Below are 19,344 nucleotides of genomic sequence, written 5' to 3'. Positions count from 1 at the left end.
CGTCTCAGCAGGTCGCGCCCCGTCGGTCCTGCAACGAGAAACTGCCCCGACCGCTTGCTCGCATAAGCCGCTCACCGGGTTCGCACTCAACGTCGCACGAGCGGGACTTTCGAACGAGCATCTCTCGGCTCTCTCACGGCTCGCGACGACAGACTCGCCAACGGCACAATCGCCAACGACAGACTCGCAATGCAGATCCCGGGAAAGAAGCCGGGTCGCTCCTCCTCGACGCTCACTTCGACGGCCCTGCGGCCTGCGGCTCAAACATGGCCACCTTGCGGTCGACGTCGGGACTAAAGTGAAACTCGCTCGCACGCGACGCGCGGTACTCCTTGCGGCGCGCCTCGTTGCAGCGCGCCTCGTCCTGGCGCGCCTCGACGACGTCCGGGAGCAGGCGGACGGAGTCAGCGAGCTGGGCGACCGCCTGCTGGAGCGAATGGAAGCCCGTCTGCAGGCTTGCGATGTCGCCGGCGAGCCCCTCGTCCGTCTTGGCGAGCGCGGGAGCCACCTGCGCGCAATGCGACAGCGTGAGTGACCGGAACGCGAGAAAGAGGCGGGAGAGAGCGGCAGGGTTGAAGCTCACGTTGCCCGCTCGCTGGTCCTTCCTCGCTTGAGCGAGCGCCATCTTGAGGTCGGTCGACGTCCACTTTGGACAGCGAGAGCCCCTGCTGGCGTCGCGCGCGAACCGAGTCCAACGCTCGGCGACCTGAACCGCCGACGGCGGCGGATCGAGCTGCTGGACGCCGTGCTCGTCCAGGCCCTTGGCGATGCGGATGGCGGTGGCGAGCATCTTGACCATGGGCTCGCTCGCGCCGACGGGCAGCTTGTGGGGCAAAGCGTCGCGGCTCGTCCACGGCGTGCCGGCGAGCGCCTTGTCGACGCTCGACCAGGCGTTGGCGAGCTTGGCTTCCTGCGCGCACAACGAGGTCAGCTGCAGGCTCTACGAGGACCGTCACGACGAGGGGAGCAGGCTCGTAGCCGGTGACGACGGGGCGAGGGCTCGAGCGCCGAGGGTGGCCGCCGACGACGGTGGGGGAATGGAGAGCGACGGACCTTGGTGAGCGCGGCTGCTCTGGGCATCTGCGAGTTGGTAAAGCTGGTCGACCTCGAACTGCGCGGGGTGGTCGAAGGAGAGGACGAGCGTGGGCGTTCGGCGATAGCGTCAGACGCACAACGGCGAACGCGCCCGCGCGCGCGGCATGGTTCGAGCGCACTCGGGCTGCTCAGTGAAGGCTCCTGTCCGTGTATCGGAAGATCCGTGCGTTCGCTCGGTCGGAGCAAAGGCCCGAGCGCTCGTGCACCACCACGCCGCTCGTCGCAGTCGAATGCTCGCAATAGGAACCAAAAGCTTGACTTTCCTGTTTGGCGAGACTTTGGGCCAATCTCGCATAGGTTTCAAACCGCTCGAGGGGAGGGACGTGAACGCTACCTCGGCTGCTTGGTGAGGGCGCTTGCGAGGGCAGGGCAGAACCTCGTCGAGGCCAGCCTACAGCTCTCGCGATTAAGCCTCGTGCGTCTGCGACACGGCGGTTGGAGCTCGAGCAGCGACGACCCGATGCTCGACTCGCTCACTTCGACACACGCGCGACGAGTCGCAAACTGGCTCGGGCACGGCTAGTATTGCAACAAGGGCACTCGTGAGAGCTCGACAAAAGGAATAGAGAGATGCGAGACAGGGAGGAGGACGTCTACGAGGCCAAGCTCGTGTCGAAGAAGCTCATGAGGACCGAGCGGTCCTCGCGCAGGCTAAAGAGCCAGAACCGGCTGATGTCCTTCTGCCGACGATGCTTCTGGATCGCCTGGCGGATCGAGGCATAGTAGTCGCGCTTGCCGGGTGGCGCCGTGTGCAGGAGCGCCTTGAACGCCTCGTCGCTGCGAGAGGGAGCTCAGGGTCAGTCCGGCTCCGGCGTGACGTCGCGAGAGGGGAGAGAAAGGAGGACGCACTTTGTCACCCACACGGGCGAGTGGGCCATGCGCTCGAACGCGAGGCCGTCGATATCGATGGCGACTGCGACGGCGGGGCTTCAAGGTCAGGACGAGCGCACGAGAGAAGATGAGAGGGGTGGACGCACACACTGGCGCCTCGGACGCCGCTTTTGCCGCCTCCTCGATGTTCTTCTCGGCTGCGGACGGAAAAGGAGGCTCGTTCAGGGACTGCTCGACCGAGAGAGAGAGAGAGAGATGCGAGGAGCGCACCTCGGTGAGCGATCATGGTACGCTTGTTGTGGCGGCCTTTTTGTCGCACGTCGTCGTCGGCGAGGAGCGGGATGTACTCGCGGGTCGGCTTGGGCGGGTCGACGAGCGTGGTCGACGAATCGGCGACGGCGTCGTTGCTGCCGCCGCCGACCGCCTCGTCGACGATGGTCTGCTCGCGCATCTCCTTAATGAGCCAGGTCGACAGGTCGCTGCGAGGAACTGGGAGGCAACGGGAGAGTCAGTCGCTCGTCTTGCCGTGCACGGACCTTCCCTTTCGACGCGACTCGGGGCGAGCAGCGAGAGCGAGGCGCACCTTCCTCCTCGGCACCTCGCAGGACGCTTTTGACCTTGAGCGACATGTCCGACTCGTCGGCGGCGGACCGACCTGCCGCGCTCGGCTTGACGATGACGAGCCACAGGATGCCCTCGCGGCGACACGCGCTGACGAGCTGCTCGGGCGTGAGCGTGAGAAAGTCGTCGTCGTACATCTGTCGTCGGCGAGAGATGAGGGTCAGGGTGGGGCGCACGAGGAGGTGGAAGAGGAAGGAGGACGCACAAGGTCCGCCTTGAGGCCGGCCTGCCACAGGTCCTTGACGATGTCGAGCCGCAGGTCGATGAGGCCCGGCGAGAAGCTGCACACGTAGACGTCGCACCGGCGGATGGCCCACGGGCCGTACGAGCGCAGGTGCTCCTCCTTGCGGGTCATGGCGTGCTTGCCCGACGTCGCGTTGGCGTCGGCGGCGGCGACCGAGAGCTTGGCGACGGCGAGCGAAAAGCCGACGACGTGCGGGCACCGGCCCGAGAAGCGGACCTCGGGAGCGGCGAGGCGAGAGACGACGTCGTCGAACCTGCGAGGCGTACGAGTGAGTCAGTCTAGGTTCAGGGACGAGGGGAGCGAGAGAAGGGGACGCACCTCCCGCCGGTGGCGACAACGTCACGCGTCTTGCCCCGCACCATGTGCGACTCGAAGATGGTGCCGTTGCGGTGCAGGTCGTGGTTGGTGGCGAGAAGAGGCGCGACCTTGACATTCTTGACGCCCATGTGCTGGCACAGCGAGAGAATGTCGCGCAGCTCGTCAAAGCCCTCCTGCACGACGTGCTTGAGGCGAGGTACTGTCGCGAGGACGAGCGAGCGCATCTTGCCGAGGTCACCTGTGAGTACGAGCAAGAGGGAGCGAGTCAGGAGAACGTCCTCGACTCGGTCGAGGGAGAGTGTGCGAGACCAAGGACGCACCGACACCGTTGAGCGCTCCGAGAAGGTCGCACATAGACCTCGAGACGCCGATGAGCTTGAACAGGTCCGACGACGTCTTGCTCCAGGTACGCTGCAGCCGACCGTGTTGGACGAGGATCTCGCACACAGCCTCGCGCTGCTTGGCGGGAAAGATGTCGATGATGGCGTCGAGGATCTTCGAGTGGTTGACGAGGTGCGCCGGCTTGCCACCGAGAGGAAACGCCTCGAGGATCTCCTCGACGACGTAGATGCACTCGGCCTCCATGGCGGGCATGACGGCGTCCGAGACGATGTCGAACGCGGCGTTGAGGACGGCTCGAGGTTGCTGCGGCGCAGGGGCAAAGGTTCAGTACAGGAGATGCGCGCACGAGAGAAGAAGGGAGAGGGGACGCACCCCGCCGGCGGCTGCTTGGCGAAAGACGGGCGCGATCGTCCACCGCTTGAGGCGCGTGAGCGAGGTGTCGCGAGCGACCATGCGACCTGCCAGGCCTCGACGTCAGGTCACGTACCCGTACGAGGGGGCGAGGGAAAGAGGGCGCGACGCACAGAACGGGATGTTGAGCTGGAAGGGGAGGCAGACGATGGTGCCGTCGGCGTCGAGTAGGCGGACGGGTTTGCGCGAAGCGTAGATCTGCGAGTGCGGCATGAGGAGCGGGCTGTCCATCTGCACGGCGCCCTTTTGTCGGAAGATGCGGCTGAGTCTGTCGTGCACGAGTTGAGCGTACGGGTCGTTGTCGACCTTGGCCTGCGGAGGAACGTCAGGTCAGGTCAGGTCCGGTCGGGGCGACGACGACAGTCCGCTCGAGCGAGGGACGTACACCTTGGCCATCGTAAAAGTCGTACGAGTAGTCCTTGCGCATGCGGTCCTCGTCCGACTGGTTGAACAGGGCCGAGATGAGCGTCTGGGCGTGGGTCGTGCCCGACTGCGACAGGAGGCGGATCGTCTCCTCGATCGAGTCGTCGCCGACGCGTGGCGGCAGCAGGTCGGAGCTCAGGAGGTCCTTGGGCGACGGGCGCAGCTCGGGGTTGTGCGTGAGGCACGCCTGGACGATCTTGGTGTGGCGAGCAAGCTTGATCTTGTCCCAGGTTGGCGGGAAGATGATCTCGGGCCGCCGCAAGTCGTGCAGGACCTGTGTGCGCGAGCGAGAGGGTGAGCGACCGAGCGTGTGCGGCAGAGCTCAGGCGGCGAGAGACGGACCTGAATGCGCTCCATGCCGGTCTTGAACGGGTGCCACATCTCGAAGAAGACGATGCCGAGCGAGTACACTGCAGTCGGGGGTTGTCGTCAGCTCGTCGCCGATGACGAGGAGGCGAAAGAGAGAGAGAGGGCGAGGGCGTACTGTCGATCTTGTTGCTGTACTTGACGGCGCGCTCGAGCCTCCCTCGCTGCATCATCTCGGGCGCGATGTACAGCGACGTGCCGACGCCTGCAGCACACAGAAGGAGGGTTGTCAGGGTCACGAGACCGTTCGAGAAGACGGAAGAGAGGGGACGCACCCGACGTGAGGTCCGACTCGTCCATCGAGTTCTCGATGCTGAGGTAGACGTCGGCCGACTCGGTGCCGCCCTCGTTGACGGCAAGGCCAAAGTCGCCGATGCGCACGTCGCCCTTGACGTCGATGAAGATGTTAGACGGCTTGAGGTCGCGGTGGAGGATGTTGAGCGAGGTGAAGTGAAGCATGGCCGACAGGATCTGGAACTGGTGGGGGAGGGCTCGATGTCAGTGGACGCTCGCCAGTGAGATCGACGAGCAGGACGTACGAGTAGACGCCACGAGTCGACCTCGCTCAAGCCGTCCTCGATCGTCTCGCGCAGGGTGAGCTTCTCGACGTACTCCATCTGAGGGGACGAAACGGTCAGGGATGCTCACGAAAGGGGCAGTGGAGCGGGACGCACCTGAATGTAGAGCGTGCGGGTCTGCTTGGGCGTGCTCGCCGCGGTCGCAGGCTGCGTCGGCGCCTTCTTGGAAAAGCCGTGTTTCGAAATAACGGGGCTGCTGCTCTCCTCGGACCCGGCGCGAGACGGGTCGTCCTCGTTGCCGAAGTGGATGCTCGGGTACGAGACGCTGTGCGACTGGGCGTGGCCGACCGACAGGAAGTCGAGGTCGTCGTCGCCTGGGCCGCCAAAGTCCATGTCGAGGTCGGCGCCCGGCGACGAGTCCTCGTCAAAGTCGACGACGCTGTCGGTCGCGTCCGAGTCGTCCGAAGAGGCGTCCTCCGTCGACGCCTCGGTCGTCACGAGCGAGTCGGTCGTGCCGGTCTGGCCGTGCGGGCCGGCCGATCGCTCGCCGCCAAAGCCCGAGAACGACTCGTCAATCTCGGTCCAGGACGTGTGGTAGCGGACGATGCTGCGCGAGGCGAGAGATCAGTCAGTCTCGACGACGGCGAGGAAGGAGGAAGGAGAGGGGACGGACTTGGGGTGGTTCATGCGCGACCTGCAACCAGGAGCCAGGTCAGGCTGGGCTCATGCGCAGGTTCAGGAGGAGGGGACGCACCAAATCGTGACCTCGCGTAGTAGCTTGGCCTCGCTCGCCTTGTCGCTCGGGAGGCGAATCTTCTTGATCGCGTACAGGTGGCCGTCGAGCCGATTGCGCGCCTTGACGACCTGGCCACCGCCGCCGCGACCGAGAAACTCGAGCTCCTCGAACTCGGCCCGATACCGCGACACGGACGATCTCGGCTGCCAGAAGAAGCCGCTCGGGCCCTCGACGCTCCTCGAGAGCTGGGTCGGCGGCGGCGAGACGAGCGGCGTGAGCGCCTTGTGCCCGTCGTGCAGCTGGTTCCACGCGCTGAGCGCGTTGGGCGGCGTCGTCGACAGGGCGAGAGGACCGTGCCGGGTGCTGCTGCTGCTGCTCTCGGCGAGTTGGGCGGCGAGTCGAGACGCCGTCGGCCGCTTCTTGCCCTCGGTGAGCAGGAGGTCGGACAGGACGCGCTTGAGGACGCTCGATGCAGAACGAGGTACTGCGGACGCACGAGCTTGGTGAGTTGATCGTCGAGGAGGAGGTCAAGGAAGACTGGGCGGACTAGAGCGGACGAGCTCGGCGGGCGAGCCGTACTTGCGGACGACGTCCAGGCCAAACACCATCTGAGCGAGCACGACGCCGAGCTCGTACATGTCGCGCGACCGGTCGTACGTGAACGGGGCCGCGAGCGCTTCGGGACAGGTCCTGCAGGGACGGGCTCGGGGTCAGTGCGAGGTTGTGACGAGGCTGAACAAGACGAGGACGATGGGGCGCACCAGCTGTCGGGCAGGTCGTCGTCGGCAGGCTGCACGAGCCACGGCTCGGCCTTGTTGAGGTCGATGAGGCGGCGGTACCAGCCGGCGCCCGAGAGCTGAACGCCGCCCGCGTCGCCCGAGCCGTCGGCCTGGCCCTCGTCACTCGCGATGAAGACGGCCTTGGGCTTGATGGCGCGGTGGACGACGTTGTGCGCGTGCAGGTACTCGACGGCCGAGACGAGTTGGGCGAAGTAGCCGAGGGCGCGGTCGGGTCGGAGCTCGCCGACGGTCGAGAGGAGGCGTTCGAGCGAGGGCGAGCGGATGGGCGGCGCGGCGATGAGGACGGTCCAGCCCTCGCCAGAGCGGATGGCGCGTTGGGCTTGAGAGTTGGGTGGGAAGAAGGACGGCGAGTAGCGAACGATGCGGTAGGCCGTGATCGGGAGGACGTGCGGGTGCTGGAGCGAGTGGATGCGGTCGAGGTCGGCCTCGATCTTGCTGAGCTTGCGCTTGCCTGTGCGTAGGGAAATCGTCAATCTCGATGTGGTCGCGAGAGAGAAGGACAGGGCGGGACGCACCTTGCGACGTGAGGAAGTAGGGCGCGAGGACCTCGACGACGTAGGCGCTCGCAGGTTGAGGCGCTTGGCCATCCGGGATGATCTCGGCAGAGAAGATGCGGCCGAGCCAGTCTGTGGCAGATAACGAGCGTGAGAAAGTGCTCGAGGGGAACGCGAGACGAGAGGCGGAGGAGGACGCACCGCCAGCGGTCGGGAAGCCAAAGCGCACCGTCACCTCGGCCTTGGCCTCGCCCCTCGACAGCGCCAACGGCATGCGGACCCGCTTCTCGCCGTTCGAGTCCACCTCGAGAAGCGCCGTCTCGCGCTCGCGGTCCAACTCGCGCTCGCGCCGCTCGCGCTCGAGTCGCAGCTCCTCCTTGCGGCGCACGTCCTCCGAGATGAGCATCGACAGGCGCGCCGCCTCCTCGGCCTCGCGCTGCTCCTTGAGCGTCTCGGCACGTCGTTGAGCTTCTTCTGTCGCCTGTTGTGCGCGGCGAGGTCAGGGTCTGCTCGTCGCACGGGTCCAGGGGCTGGGCAGCGCGGGCGCACCTTGGCCTGCTCCTCGCCTCGTTTTCGACGCTGGTCCTCGAGGCTCGGCTGGACGCCACGGACCGAGTCGATGTGGCGCTCGGTGATGTAGGCGGCGGCTTGCGAGCACAGGTCGTAGCACATCTCGTCGCCGAGGCGAGACGAGGCGGCGCGTTGCAGGGTCGAGAGCTGTCGGGGCGCGAGGGTCAGCTTCGACGGTCGGGAGCGAAAGAAGGGGACGTGACGGGCGCACCAGGTGCGAGAGGTGCTGAGGAGAAAGGCCTTTGGGCTCCTCGAGGGTCATGGTCGGCGCGATCTTGGGGTAGCGCTGAGGAAGCCTGCCAGGTAAGGACGGTCAGTGCGCGCCCGCCAGAAGAGGACGGACAGGACGGACGCACTTGAAGCGGAGCCAGACCTGCACCTTGTCCTTGAGGTCCTCCTCGACAGGCCGCACGCACACGCGAAACTCGTGGGCCGCGTTGACGGTCTGCAGGGAGCGCCAGGTCAGGTCGGCTCGCATGCACGGCCTCTATAGAGGACTCACCTTCCATGCCGTGCGGCTCTCGGCCTTCTGGAACTCGTCGCCGTAGATCGCTGACGGTTGAGAGATGAGGATTAGCTCGAGGTGCGCGAGAGAGGGGGACGAGGTGGAACAGGTCCGGCGCACCTTGCAGCACCTCGATCTCGCGCTCCTGCACCTCGCCTGGCTCCTCCATGGTGAACGAGCGCGGCGACGAGCCGGGTTGTGCGGCGGAGCGGGGGAGGTTTGGCGAGTCGAGGGAGCGGCTCGCGCTGTTGGCGAGAGAGCGTGCCGTGTGGGTGGTCAAGCTGAACTGGGCGTGGTCGTGTCGCGAGGGACGAGCCCGCGAGGATGAGGCAGGGAGAGCTCCACCTCGCGCTTGTCTTCCTCCTCTACTCGGCCGCCAACATCTCGCTTTCGCTGCTCTCTTTGAAAGGGCGCAGGTTCGAGCGCTTGCTCGTCCCTCTCTGACCCTCACTGAGCTCGTCTCTCAGTCGACGAGCGAAAGGAGGAGACACAACACTCTATGTGCACGGCGACTCAGTGCGCGAACCCTGCGCCGTTCCTCCTCCCCGACCCGAGCATCCTTTGCTCGGCGCCTCTCAGGCCCCACGCGCACACGGCCGTCGCGCCGAAGCAGGCCGCAGACAGGAGGAGCGGGACGGTGAAGCCCTCGAGGGCGGCGAGGAGGGCGCCGGTGAGGAGGGGCGAGAGGAGGCCGGCAAGGCGAGAGACGGCCGAGGCGATACCGGTGGCGGTGCCGCTGCGAGGGACGAGATGGTCAGTCTCGCTCTGTAGGAGAGACAAAGGGAGAGCTGGACGCACCGCTTCGTGACGGGGAAGATCTCGGGCGTGAGGCTGTAGATGACGGCGTCTGCGCGAGGAAAGTCGTCAGGTTGGCGCGCTCGCGACGACGACGAGGGAGGAGGGACGCACACATGAGGGTGGCGGCGAGCGACACGACCATGCTGCTGAGGACGACGCCCGTGCGACTCGAGACAAACACAAAGACGAACGTCGCCGCCGAGGTGGCGAGGGTCGAGAAGGCGAGCGTTTTCGCGCGGCCGAGCGACGTCTCGACGAGGTAGGCGCCGAGGAGCGAGCCAGGCAGGCCCGAGACGGTGTAAAGGACGTCTGCGGTGGTCGCAGGCGGGTCAGTGCGCGGTGAGGAGAGGAGGGGAGGTAGAGCGAGAGACGCACAGTCGCGCAAGGTCTCCTCCTGCGTCGCCTCGGCCGACGGCGAGCCCTCGTGCGAGAGCTTGGCCTCGAGGAACTTGGGCAGAAACACGTTGAAGATCTGCGCGAGAAAGAGAGGGATCAGGTCCGGCTCGGGCAGGACATGAGGGAGCGCGGGACGCACAGTGTAGCCCGCCGCCGCGAGGGCCCAGATCGCCCACACGAGGAGCGTCGTCCGGCGCCACTTGGGCTCGAGCAGGTCCTCCATGCGCGCGACGTACTCGTCGACGCCCTCGCGCCAGCCTCGCGGCAGGCAGTCTATCCATGCCGGGCGGGTCGAGCGGTGCCGCCGCACGCTCTGCGAGACGTACGACGGCGGGAGCGCGAACGCGACGAGGTCCTCCTCGGCGTCCTCGCCGAGCGACGACGGCGACGGGATGTTGTCGCTGTCGGTCCGAGCGGGTCGTCGCGGCGGCACGTCCGAGTCGTCGGCGGGCGGGTCCGAGTCGGCCTGCGCGGCGGCGACCTCCTCGGGCGCCTCGGCAGCGGCGCCTGCAGCGTCGACGACGTCGCTCAAGACAAACGACTTGTTGTCGCCGTTGAGGCGCGAGATTTTCTGGAGGATGATGACGGCGGCCGACGGGCGGTTCGACGCAACGAGGAACTTGGGCGACTCGTGCAGACGGAACAAGAGGACTCGGCCGAGGAACATGACGATGCTCTGCAGGGATAGAAGAGTGAGCCTGTGCACAAGAAGGTCCGGCAAGAGGGAGAGGCTGAGCTTACGACGAGTCCGAGCGCGCCGAGCATGTAGCGCCAGCCGTTGTTCTCGACCTTGACGTCGCACGCCGGCGTGTCGCCCTTGCCCGCATTGGGCGCACAGGAAAAGGGCGGCAGGATGACGAGGCCGAGGATCGAGGTGAAGATGGCGCCGAGGGAGAAGCTGCGTGAGGAAGGGAGTCAGCGGCGCGCACCTCGAGCGCGAGGGACGGGCGAGGGGACGCACAAGACCGAGAGGGCGGTGAGGAGATAGTGCTTGGTCTTGGGCGTGTTCTCGAGGAATCTGCGCGTGCGAGAGTCAGTGCTCGACTCGACACGAGGTAACGAAAGCGGAGGTGGGACGCACAAAGTTCCGTCTGTCGGCATCGAGCCGCCGACGCCGGTACCGAGGCAGAAGAGGGCAAAGCAGAGCCACCCAAAGGTGGGCGCAAAGGCGGATGCGGTGCCAAAGACGGCGCTGAAGCAGAACGTGAGGTGAAAGGCGGGCACTCGACCGTAGGCGTCCGAATCTGCGGGGGACGACGCTCGTTAGCGATCGCGAGAGTCTGACAGGGGCGACGATGCGGGACGCACAGCTGCCCCAGCCCCATGCGCCGACCTGTTTGCGGTGATGCGAGCGTCAGAACGCGAGTCGGGCGAGGGGGAGAGGGAAGCGGAGGAGGGAAGGGAGAGACGGCGGGACGCACCATCATGCCGGCAAAGAGGCTCGTCGACAAGAGGCCGATCCACCGGTCGCTGATGTCCCAATGCTGCTGAACGCGCGGCAGGATGACGGCCATGCACTGCAGCCACGCGTTGTCGCTCCACCACGAGCACCCGCACAGGACGAACAGGCGCCACTGGTACGTGCCCATGCCGACCTCCTCGAGCGTCGCGTCGAGCGGTGTCGGCGCGCCCTCATCGTCGCCGTCGCCGCCCGCAGGGGCGGTCGACTCGCGCGCCGGGTCGAGGAGCGGGGAGGTGGGCGAGGGCGAGTCGTCGTCGGTGTACTGGGGGAGCGCAGGCGCGTCGGGCTGACCGAGGAGGGGTGTACGCGACTTCTGGCGCAGCATGGGATCCCTCGGCGGGTACTGCGGCGAGAGCGACGGGGACGGCATGTTGTCGGCGATGATGAGGCGCGGCGGAGGGAGCGCGTGGGCGGTTGCTGGCGGGCGCTAGGTATTCTCTGGCTCCATGCGGCGAGTATGGGCAGGAACAGTAGCTCGCCGGTGCGGTGCGACGAGAGCGAACCGCCTCGAGCTGGTCGCGCCTCGACGACGGCCAAGACACGGCTCAATTCCGATGTCCTTCGAACTGCACGCGCGTCTCTCGCGGCGGCGTACGAGCTGTTTGCGCAATCTACACGCTCGAGGGCGAGCGTCTGAGGGAAGGTCGAGCGCGGCGCCGACTCGAACCGCAGCTCTCTCTCTCGCTCAGCGGTTGGTCCTTGACTGCGTGACTTGATTCCAGCTCAGGCGCATGTAGTTGTACGAACGAGTGTGCCGCCTGCCGAGCGACCCAGATGCGGGGAGGTACAGGCGGGAAAGCGGACGCGACGCTCGACGAGGAGGTTGGTCGAGGTCGGCGGCGGCATCAGAGCGGCGGGCCCGCCGCCGTCGGTCGTTGTACAAGTGCACGTCGTCGCCGGGACGCAGGCGAATGTCGGATGGGCCGGATTAACTGCGAGGCGAGGGAGAGAAAGGAGAGAAAGTCAGCCACCGACTCGTCATGCGAGGCTCGACCGTGAGAGAGGGTGCGCACCTCCTGTTGCTGCCGCTCGAAGGCGGTCTCCTCCACGAGAGCGCCTGCTCACACCTCACTTGTCGTCCTCCTTGCGCAGCCCCGCCCCCTGCCGCCGCCTTCTCCCCTCGTCGACCGCGCCCGCGTCCCCGCCCACCTTGCCCCTGACCTCCTCGGCTGCGCCAGACAGCTTGGCGCCGATCGTCGAGCCCGCATGCGCGCTCGCGCCCGTGTCGTGCGTGACGGTCGAGGTGGGAGGGATCGTGTTGTGGGCGCCGGCGGAAGAGACGGGTGGGGAGGAGCGGTCGGTCGTGGGCGAGGCCATTCAGGTCGGCGGTCGCGGGCTCGATGTAGCAGCGAGAGGGTCGTGGTCGAGAGGCAAGAGGCGTAGCAGCGAGCGTCTCGCCGTGGCTCGCTGCGAGCGAGATGCCGAGCAGATGACGACGGAGGGTCGAAGAGAGGCCAAGCGGGCTCCGAGGCTGCGAAGGAGGCTGCTGCCCTGCCGCCTCGCGTGCGCAGCGCAGGCGCGCAGAGGCACCAAAGCGGTAGAGGAGGCAAACTTAGCCAAGGGGCAGCCGACGAGGGAGGAGGCGAAGAGGCAAACCGGCTCGTCGGCCTGTCTCCGACTTTCTGCGGGTTAACGACGGTCTCGACAGCGTGAAGATGCGCAACAGGGTGACAATGCAACAAGTAGATGAATGTAGGGGATAAGAGGAACAAGATCCGACGACGTCTATAATCCCGCCAGCTCGTCCTCCTCGACGAGCGCGCCGATCCACTCCTCGACCGGCGGCTCCTGGCCAGGCATGAACTCGAACAATTTCCCGTAGCATCTGCCGCCAGGCGTGTTGTAGTGGCGGTAGGGGTCGGTCGGGCGGAGAGACTGAGGGCGCAAGGGAAAGAAAGGGTCAGTGCACGGCTCGTGTCGACGAGAGAAGGAGAAAGGTAGGACGCACCTGACCGCAGCGGTAGCAAAAGTGGGCCTGGCACTTGGTGCACGTCATGTGGCTGCACCCGCCGCTCTTGTTGACCCACGCGCCGCAGCCAGGGCACTCGGTCGCGTTGGCGTCGAGCCACTCGCGCAGGGCGCGCTCCTCCTCGAACGCGGCGACGAGGCGCTTGATGTTGGCGACGCCGTACCGCGCCTCGAGCGTGCGCCGCACCACGTCATCGCCGTCGAGGTACGACGAGACGATCGTCGAGGATTGGGGGAGCGCGCACGCGTTGCGCGAGCCGTGCCACGAGCTCTTGCAGAACTGGCAGAAGCTGAAGCTCTGCGAGCGTGACGGTAAAGATGGGGCGAGGGTCAGGCTCGAAAGTTGTGGGACCGGCGAGAAGGGAGAGAAGAGGGACGCACGCAGGCCGGACAGACGCGCAGCTTCTCCTCGTCCTCGGACAGCTTGGGCACCGGCGCCTGACAGCTCTCGCGCGGGCAGAACGTGATGGACGGGTCTGCGGGGCGAATGAGTGAGCTCCTCGTCGCGGAAGGACCGTCTCGAGGAGGAGGAGAAAGGAGAAACAAGGACGCACCGCTCTCGACACGGACCTTCTCCTTGAGCCACTCCCACCTCTGCCGCTTCTCGACGCCGCACAGGCGCTCGACCTCGTCGCCGACGAGCCTCCCTGGCCGCTCCATCTCCCTCTCGGCCTCGCCCCTCGGCCCGACCTCCTTCTCCCACCTCGCCCTCGCCGCGACGCACCCCTCGCTCGGGCACGCGACCGAGCGCACGAGGCCCTCGGTGATGAGGAGGTCGAAGTAGTCCTTGAGGCACGGCGTGCAGAAGACGCAGCCGCACGACGCGAGGCGGATGCAGGCGCTGCCGCGGTGCGACGAGAAGCACAACGGGCACAGGTGCGACGTGGTCGCGAACGTCGTGTCTGACGCGGCGAGGTTGAAGGCGGACAGGGTCGTCGAGAGAGGGGCGGTCGAGGCGGAGGAGGGCGGCGGCGCCTGGCGGAGGACGAGGGGGAAAGAGAGGTTCAGGGTGGCGGCAAAGTCGGGCGAGGTCGACGAGACAAGGTCCATGATGCCGAACAGACACTCGTCGCCGGCGTAGACTGTGCAGTAGAGCGTCAGACCTGGTACTGCTCTGTGCGCGCGCCGAGAGGGGATAGTGGGACGCACCGTCTCGGAGCTTTTGCTCGACCCTGCCCTTTCGCTCCTCGCCGAGCCACCCGACGTCCTCCCTGAGCGCAATCTCCGACGGGCCCTCCGACTCGGGATAGCCGACAGGTAGGCGGATCGACAGGCGCAAGGGCGGCAGGTACCGCACCGCGAGTCGACGAGGGTTCGCCGGCGTGGCGACAGGTCGAGCCGCGGCGCTCGGGACAGCGACGGGTGTGACAGGAGCGTCGGGTGCTCGAGGGGTGAAACGGATGCGGGGCGTGCCGGTCGAAGAGATGGGCGGGAGGGAAGAGGGCGCTTTTGGCGGAGGAGGAGGAGGTGAACGGGCCGGTGCGTCGTGCTCGACGGGCACCTTGGCCGCTGCGCGTCGCGGCTCAAAGGTCGTCGCTGTCGGCTCGAGCTGCGCCGATGCGGGCCCGCCTCGTCGTGCAGGAGCTGACGCAGGTCCCGCCGGCTCTCGCCCGACGCCCTTGCCGCCTCGACCTCGCCGGCCCTTGCTCGCGCCCTGGCTCGGCGCGGTCGCGCTCGGGTGCTCGACAAGGGACGTGTCGCGCAACTGGGCGGCGAGATTGTCGATCGGCGTTTTGGACCCGCTCGCCACCGGTGCTTGGTGATCCCAGACCTCGAGCTCGCGGTCCTGGTCGAACTCGACAGGCAGGACGACGGCAACCTGGACCTCGTTGCCCGACAAGAGCTCCCACGAGACGGCGTCCGGGTAGATGGCCTGTGGCGGGCGCGGTGGGTCAGCTCACGGCGGCGAGTGTGGGGTCGAGGCGAGCGATGAGGGGAAAGGGCGCTGAGCGCACCTGGAGAGCCAAGAGCTCGTCCTGCTGTCGGTCGTTCATGCACAGCGGTAGTGCAGCGCTTTCGCGACTTGCACAGCAGTGTGGCGGCGAGAAAGAGGCGTCGAGGCAAGCACCCCGAGGAGGCGTCGACCGTGGTCGCGCGGACTCGCGGCCGTCTCTCTCGTCGTCGACACCGAGGACAGACAACTCTCAAAAAGCTTCGACTGCACAACCAGACGAACCCTCCCTCCCTCACATGCCGAGCATCCTGCGCAGGTCCACCTCGACCTTGACCGGCACCTCGCCCTCGTCCTCGCTCCCCTCGCCATCGACCGCACAGCTCTCCGACCGCCGCACCTTGACCGCCTTGACGACCCCTCCCTCCCTCCCTCGATGCCCGCCCCCCGCCTCTTGCGCTTCTTGCCGCCCTCGCCCCGCGCCTGCGCCTGACCCTCGACCTCGCCTCGTCCTCCCCCTCCTCCGCCGCCGCCGCGACGCGCAAACGCCCGCGCTGCGCCCTCGCGGATCGCGTACAGCTGCCCGTCCGTGTACGAGTTGGCGTCGAGCCGCCCGTGCTGGAGCGCAGCGCGCACCGCCGCCGCCTGAGCGGCCTGGAGCTGCGGGGCGGTGCTGGTGCTCGCGCCGCTCGAGGCCGTCGCCGAGCTCGAGGTCGAGTTGGAGCGCGCGCGCTGGTACGGGTGGGTGCGAGGGGTGGTGGTCGAGCGGGACGAGTGGGCGCGCGGCGCGGGCGAGAGCGAGGGCGTGAGGGAAGTCGAGGCGGTGCGCGAGGCGGACGAGGAGGAGCCGGCGCGGGGGAGAGGCTGCAGGGCGGGCGTGGGCCGGCCAGCAGGGGCGGGAGAGGGCTTGGTCCAGGTGTCGGTGGCGCTCAGGCGGTCCTTGAAGCTCGGGTAGGCTGGGATGGCGACCACCGGCTCGGGGCTGATGAACTCGAGGCGGGGCCCTCGCAAGGGCGACGGCGGGGCGCGCGAGGCCGTGCTGGTGCTGGAGGAGCTGCGATGGGCGGGCATGGTGCGTCTTCGATGCACGGGCGGGAGCGTGGCAGCGTGAGGGAGGGCGGACGAGCGAACCGAGAGGACGTCAAGGTCGAGTGACCTCGGTGCAGCGACCGACTCGCTCTTGACCTCGCTTTCGTTCTCTTTGGACACCGTGCAACGAGGAGCAGTAGTGCACACGATCTCGCCCGAAAAGAGAGAGCACCGAGAGCGAGAGAGATTCGACCCCGCTCGCACGCTTCGACCTCGACCTTCGACGGCTTCGACTCGCAGGCAAAGCGGCGCGTTCCACGCGACAAGCGGCAAGCTACTCAAGCTACACAAGCGGCTCCTCTCTCAGTCGTCCTCGTCCTCGCCCTCGTCGTCGTCCTCGCTGTCGTGCACGACCCGCCTGCCGAAGTTGGCCGTCTCCTCCGCGCCGTCGCTCGCCAACTCGTCCACCTCCTCGTCCTTGACGTGCTTGAAGACGTTGCGGTACAGGGCCATGAAGTCGTCGTCGTCGCTGTCGCTGTCGTCGCTCGATGGCGGCGGGCGCTTCTTCTTGTTGGTGGGCTTGGGCGGCGTCTTGGAGAGCGGCAGCTTGTCCCAGTCGCGGCGGTCCGAGAGCTGGCAGACGAGGACAGGCGGGTCGATCGAGTAGGGAGGTTTGGCGGCGGCGGCGCGCTGGGCCTCGAGCTTCATGACGAGGAACTGCTCGAGATGGGCAAGTCAGTGGGCTCGACCACTTGAGGCTTGGGAGCGAGAGGGAGGGCGAGGACGCACGAGCTCCTCCCAGCCTTGCCTCTCTGAGAACACGCCGCAGTAGTTCCACTGGTGGCGCTTCCACGACGCGCCCGAGTTCTCCCACTCGTACCGCACGACGAGCTTGTTGAACCGGACAAAGTCGTCGCGAGTCGCGTCGGCCGGATCGAGCTTGGCGAGGTCGATCAGGGCGTCGATGGCGCAGGCGACCTCGAGCGGGAGAGCGATGCGGAGCTGCGCCATGTTGTTGAAGGATCTCGGGCCGGCGAGCGAGTCGGCCTGGTTGTGCCACTCGTGCTGGTGGTCGAGGACTCGGCGGAGCGGGCCGATGACATCTTTGACGCGGTCGGCGTGCGTGCGACCAGGACCGACCGGCGTGCGGTCGCAGTCGGTGAACGCGCAGCAGACGAACGACGTCGCGAGGTAGAAGACCTCGTCGCAGAGGTCGAGGTCCTCGACGTCGTCTTGCTGTTCCGGCGCCGACACCTCGTCGTCCGGGTCGACACGAGCGGCGACGACGATCTCGCGAGCGTGAAGCACGAGGTCGAGGCGGTACTGGTCGAGCTCGTCCTTGATGTCGTCGAGGCGCTCGTACCACGCGGCGTCGTCGAGCTTGATCGTCTCGTCTTGCCACAGCGCCTTGACCGACGACAGGACGAGAAAGTCGATGAAGAGGGGCACGAACGGCCGAGCGCTCGGCGGCAGGGCCTTCTTGAGCTTGTCGTACCGAGGGCGGAGCGAGCGCTGGCGGTCCAGGAGGCGGAGGTGCATCGCGTCGCGGTCCTGCTTCTTCTTGATGCGCTCGACGAGCTTGAGGATGTCGGGTTTGATGCGCCCCCACTCTGTGAGGTGGCAAGACGAGGTAAGTTCGGGCGCATGCGCGGGAGAAAACAGCGAGAGAGGTGGGCGCACCGGGGTCGGTCAACGGCTCCTCGAGCTTGACAAGCTTGTGGCTGCTGAACGCCGGGTCCTCGCTGCAGGTCGAGTGCGTCAGGATCATGCTCAGGGAAGAGGAGGAGTGAGGAAGGAGGCGCACACGCAGCTGCCATACTTCGGATCGAATTCGAGGACCTTGTCGGCGATTCTGTGGACAGAAGGGCAGATCAGTGTTGGCGCTCGTCGACTATAATGTCGTGAAGGGGACGCACTCCTCGGCACGATCGAGCTGCGCCATGCGGTCGTCGAACGAGACGTGCTCGACCTTGCGGGCGCGGATCTTCTCGCGCAGGTTCTTGCTCGCGTAGAACACGTCCTTGCCCTCCTGCGAGAGGGTGAGTGTGTCAGCTCTTCGTAAAGGAGAAGGAAAATGCAAGAGAGGAGGAGAAACGGGACGCACCTCCTCGATCTTGTCCAGGAAAGGCTGACGAGCGGCGACAAAGGCGACGACTCGGCGCGACGGGTCCTTCGAGACAGGGTCCTCGTCGTCGGACGAGTCCTCCTTGTACGACGGGAGCGTTGAGGTGCGGGTGCTGCGGGTCGAACGGGCGGCGGGTGCGGCTGAGGAAGTCGACGTCGTCGCCGGCTGCTCGTTGTCGCTCTCGGACGCGTCGGTATCGGCGGCGTCGTCCTCGAGCTCCCACAGCTTGCCGCTCCAGTAGCGCAGGTCGACTTCGAGTGCGTGCGCTGCGGTACGGGGGTCGAGTCAGCCGGATTTCCAAAAGATACGGCGAAAGGGGGACGAACGCGCGGTGGCGAGCCAGTTGAGCTCGGCGGGCGTGTCTGCGCGCCAGAGAGGAGCCGTGGTCAATGACTGTTAGACACCTGAGAGAGAGCGTGGACGCACGAAGTGGGCGCAGGATGCACTGGTGCGCGAGCGGGTGGATGCCCGAGATGCGGTGCTTCTTCCAGTTGAGGCGGAGCATTCTGCAGGGCTCAGGCAGCGTGAGTGCTCGGCTGCGTAGATCGAGTAGGAGAGAAAGACGGACCCAGACATGCGGCAGACCTTGCAGAGCCGCTTGCGGATGCCGTAATCGGGACGAGCCGCCTTGGTGGTGCCGCACTCCTGCGTTCGCGAACGAGGTCAGCTTTGCCCGCTCAGGACGACGGAAGAGGCAGAAGGGGACGCACCTGGCACTTCTTGCCGAACGCGAGCTGGGCGTACTGCCACTCGGTGAAGCCGCCGGTCGTCCAGTCGGGCAGGTCGAGTCGAGCGCGCGCCGTTTTCCACAGGCGAGCCGACGACTTGGCGAGGAGGAGCGAGCGGTACTGCTTGTTGACCATGCTGAGGATGAGGAGGTCTTCCGGGTCGAGGTGCGAGAAGATCTGCGCGGGCGAGGCGGGCAAGGTCAGCTCGGAGAGACCGGGACGAGGAGGGGGAGAAGGAGGTGAGCGCACCTCGGTGATCATCTCGACAGGGAGCTGCTTGAGCGCCTCGAGCTGGCCCTTGACCTTGTTCTGCTTGCGCTGCTTGCCCTTGGCCGGCCCGCGAGCCTTCTTGCGCGGCTGGACGTCTTCATCGCCCTCGTCGCCGTCGTCGACCTCGACCGCCTTGGCCTTGCCCTTGGCGCGCTTGGTCGGACCTGCAGGGGGTCGAGTAGAGTCAGTGTGATGCACTCGAGGCAGTCCCGCAGGCCCACGCACCTTTGGCCTTGCTGTTGCGCCCTCCTCCCCCGCCGCGCCCCGACTCGCTCAACTCGTCGTCCTCGTCCTCGTCGCCGCTCGAGGGCGGCTCGGCGTAGCTAAACGTGCTCGCCGTGCTCTTGCGAGCCGAGCGCGCGCGAGCACTCATCCTCGCGTCGGTAGCGAGGGAGGGGTGGAG

General features: G+C 66.8%; 4 protein-coding genes across 4 annotated transcripts; all 4 read right to left on the bottom strand.

Moving 5' to 3' along the window:
- Nucleotides 1-232: 232 nt before the first annotated feature.
- RHOBADRAFT_45297 (uncharacterized protein) lies at nt 233-1,201 on the bottom strand (the record flags this gene model as incomplete). The annotated part of the gene is made up of 4 exons (XM_018414579.1): nt 233-508; nt 584-910; nt 1,054-1,111; nt 1,173-1,201. The coding sequence occupies 4 exons, from the start codon at nt 1,199-1,201 to the stop codon at nt 233-235; spliced, it is 690 nt and encodes a 229-aa protein (XP_018270050.1).
- Nucleotides 1,202-1,601: 400 nt separating this feature from the next.
- RHOBADRAFT_54576 (uncharacterized protein) lies at nt 1,602-12,247 on the bottom strand (the record flags this gene model as incomplete). The annotated part of the gene is made up of 38 exons (XM_018417394.1): nt 1,602-1,872; nt 1,945-2,008; nt 2,073-2,123; nt 2,197-2,415; nt 2,510-2,684; nt 2,753-3,044; nt 3,110-3,347; nt 3,430-3,754; nt 3,824-3,909; nt 3,976-4,174; nt 4,248-4,559; nt 4,628-4,695; nt 4,770-4,856; nt 4,927-5,128; nt 5,191-5,268; nt 5,326-5,776; nt 5,843-5,863; nt 5,924-6,389; nt 6,453-6,595; nt 6,667-7,156; nt 7,221-7,331; nt 7,401-7,680; nt 7,749-7,916; nt 7,981-8,065; nt 8,126-8,214; nt 8,272-8,321; nt 8,395-8,519; nt 8,867-9,010; nt 9,073-9,121; nt 9,184-9,381; nt 9,448-9,544; nt 9,608-10,144; nt 10,210-10,366; nt 10,430-10,486; nt 10,550-10,712; nt 10,777-10,801; nt 10,890-11,273; nt 12,080-12,247. 38 exons carry the CDS (start codon nt 12,245-12,247, stop codon nt 1,689-1,691), a joined length of 7,038 nt encoding a protein of 2,345 aa, XP_018270049.1. The 3' UTR covers nt 1,602-1,688.
- A 408-nt stretch (nt 12,248-12,655) lies between these two features.
- On the bottom strand, nt 12,656-13,948 carry RHOBADRAFT_16534 (uncharacterized protein; the record flags this gene model as incomplete). Its single annotated transcript, XM_018412322.1, has 3 exons — nt 12,656-12,805; nt 12,879-13,196; nt 13,280-13,948. The coding sequence occupies 3 exons, from the start codon at nt 13,946-13,948 to the stop codon at nt 12,656-12,658; spliced, it is 1,137 nt and encodes a 378-aa protein (XP_018270048.1).
- A 2,163-nt stretch (nt 13,949-16,111) lies between these two features.
- Nucleotides 16,112-19,314, bottom strand: RHOBADRAFT_54574 (uncharacterized protein; the record flags this gene model as incomplete). The annotated part of the gene is made up of 12 exons (XM_018417393.1): nt 16,112-16,535; nt 16,608-17,428; nt 17,499-17,560; nt 17,623-17,670; nt 17,735-17,847; nt 17,923-18,209; nt 18,270-18,305; nt 18,370-18,449; nt 18,518-18,588; nt 18,654-18,848; nt 18,921-19,105; nt 19,167-19,314. 12 exons carry the CDS (start codon nt 19,312-19,314, stop codon nt 16,182-16,184), a joined length of 2,400 nt encoding a protein of 799 aa, XP_018270047.1. The 3' UTR covers nt 16,112-16,181.
- Nucleotides 19,315-19,344: the final 30 nt, after the last annotated feature.

The sequence above is a fragment of the Rhodotorula graminis genome (assembly GCF_001329695.1).
Source record: "Rhodotorula graminis WP1 unplaced genomic scaffold RHOBAscaffold_9, whole genome shotgun sequence".
In the NCBI taxonomy this organism is placed as follows: Eukaryota; Fungi; Basidiomycota; class Microbotryomycetes; order Sporidiobolales; family Sporidiobolaceae; genus Rhodotorula; species Rhodotorula graminis.
Note: the sequence above shows the minus strand (reverse complement) of the source record. Positions and strands in the feature narration are given on the sequence as shown.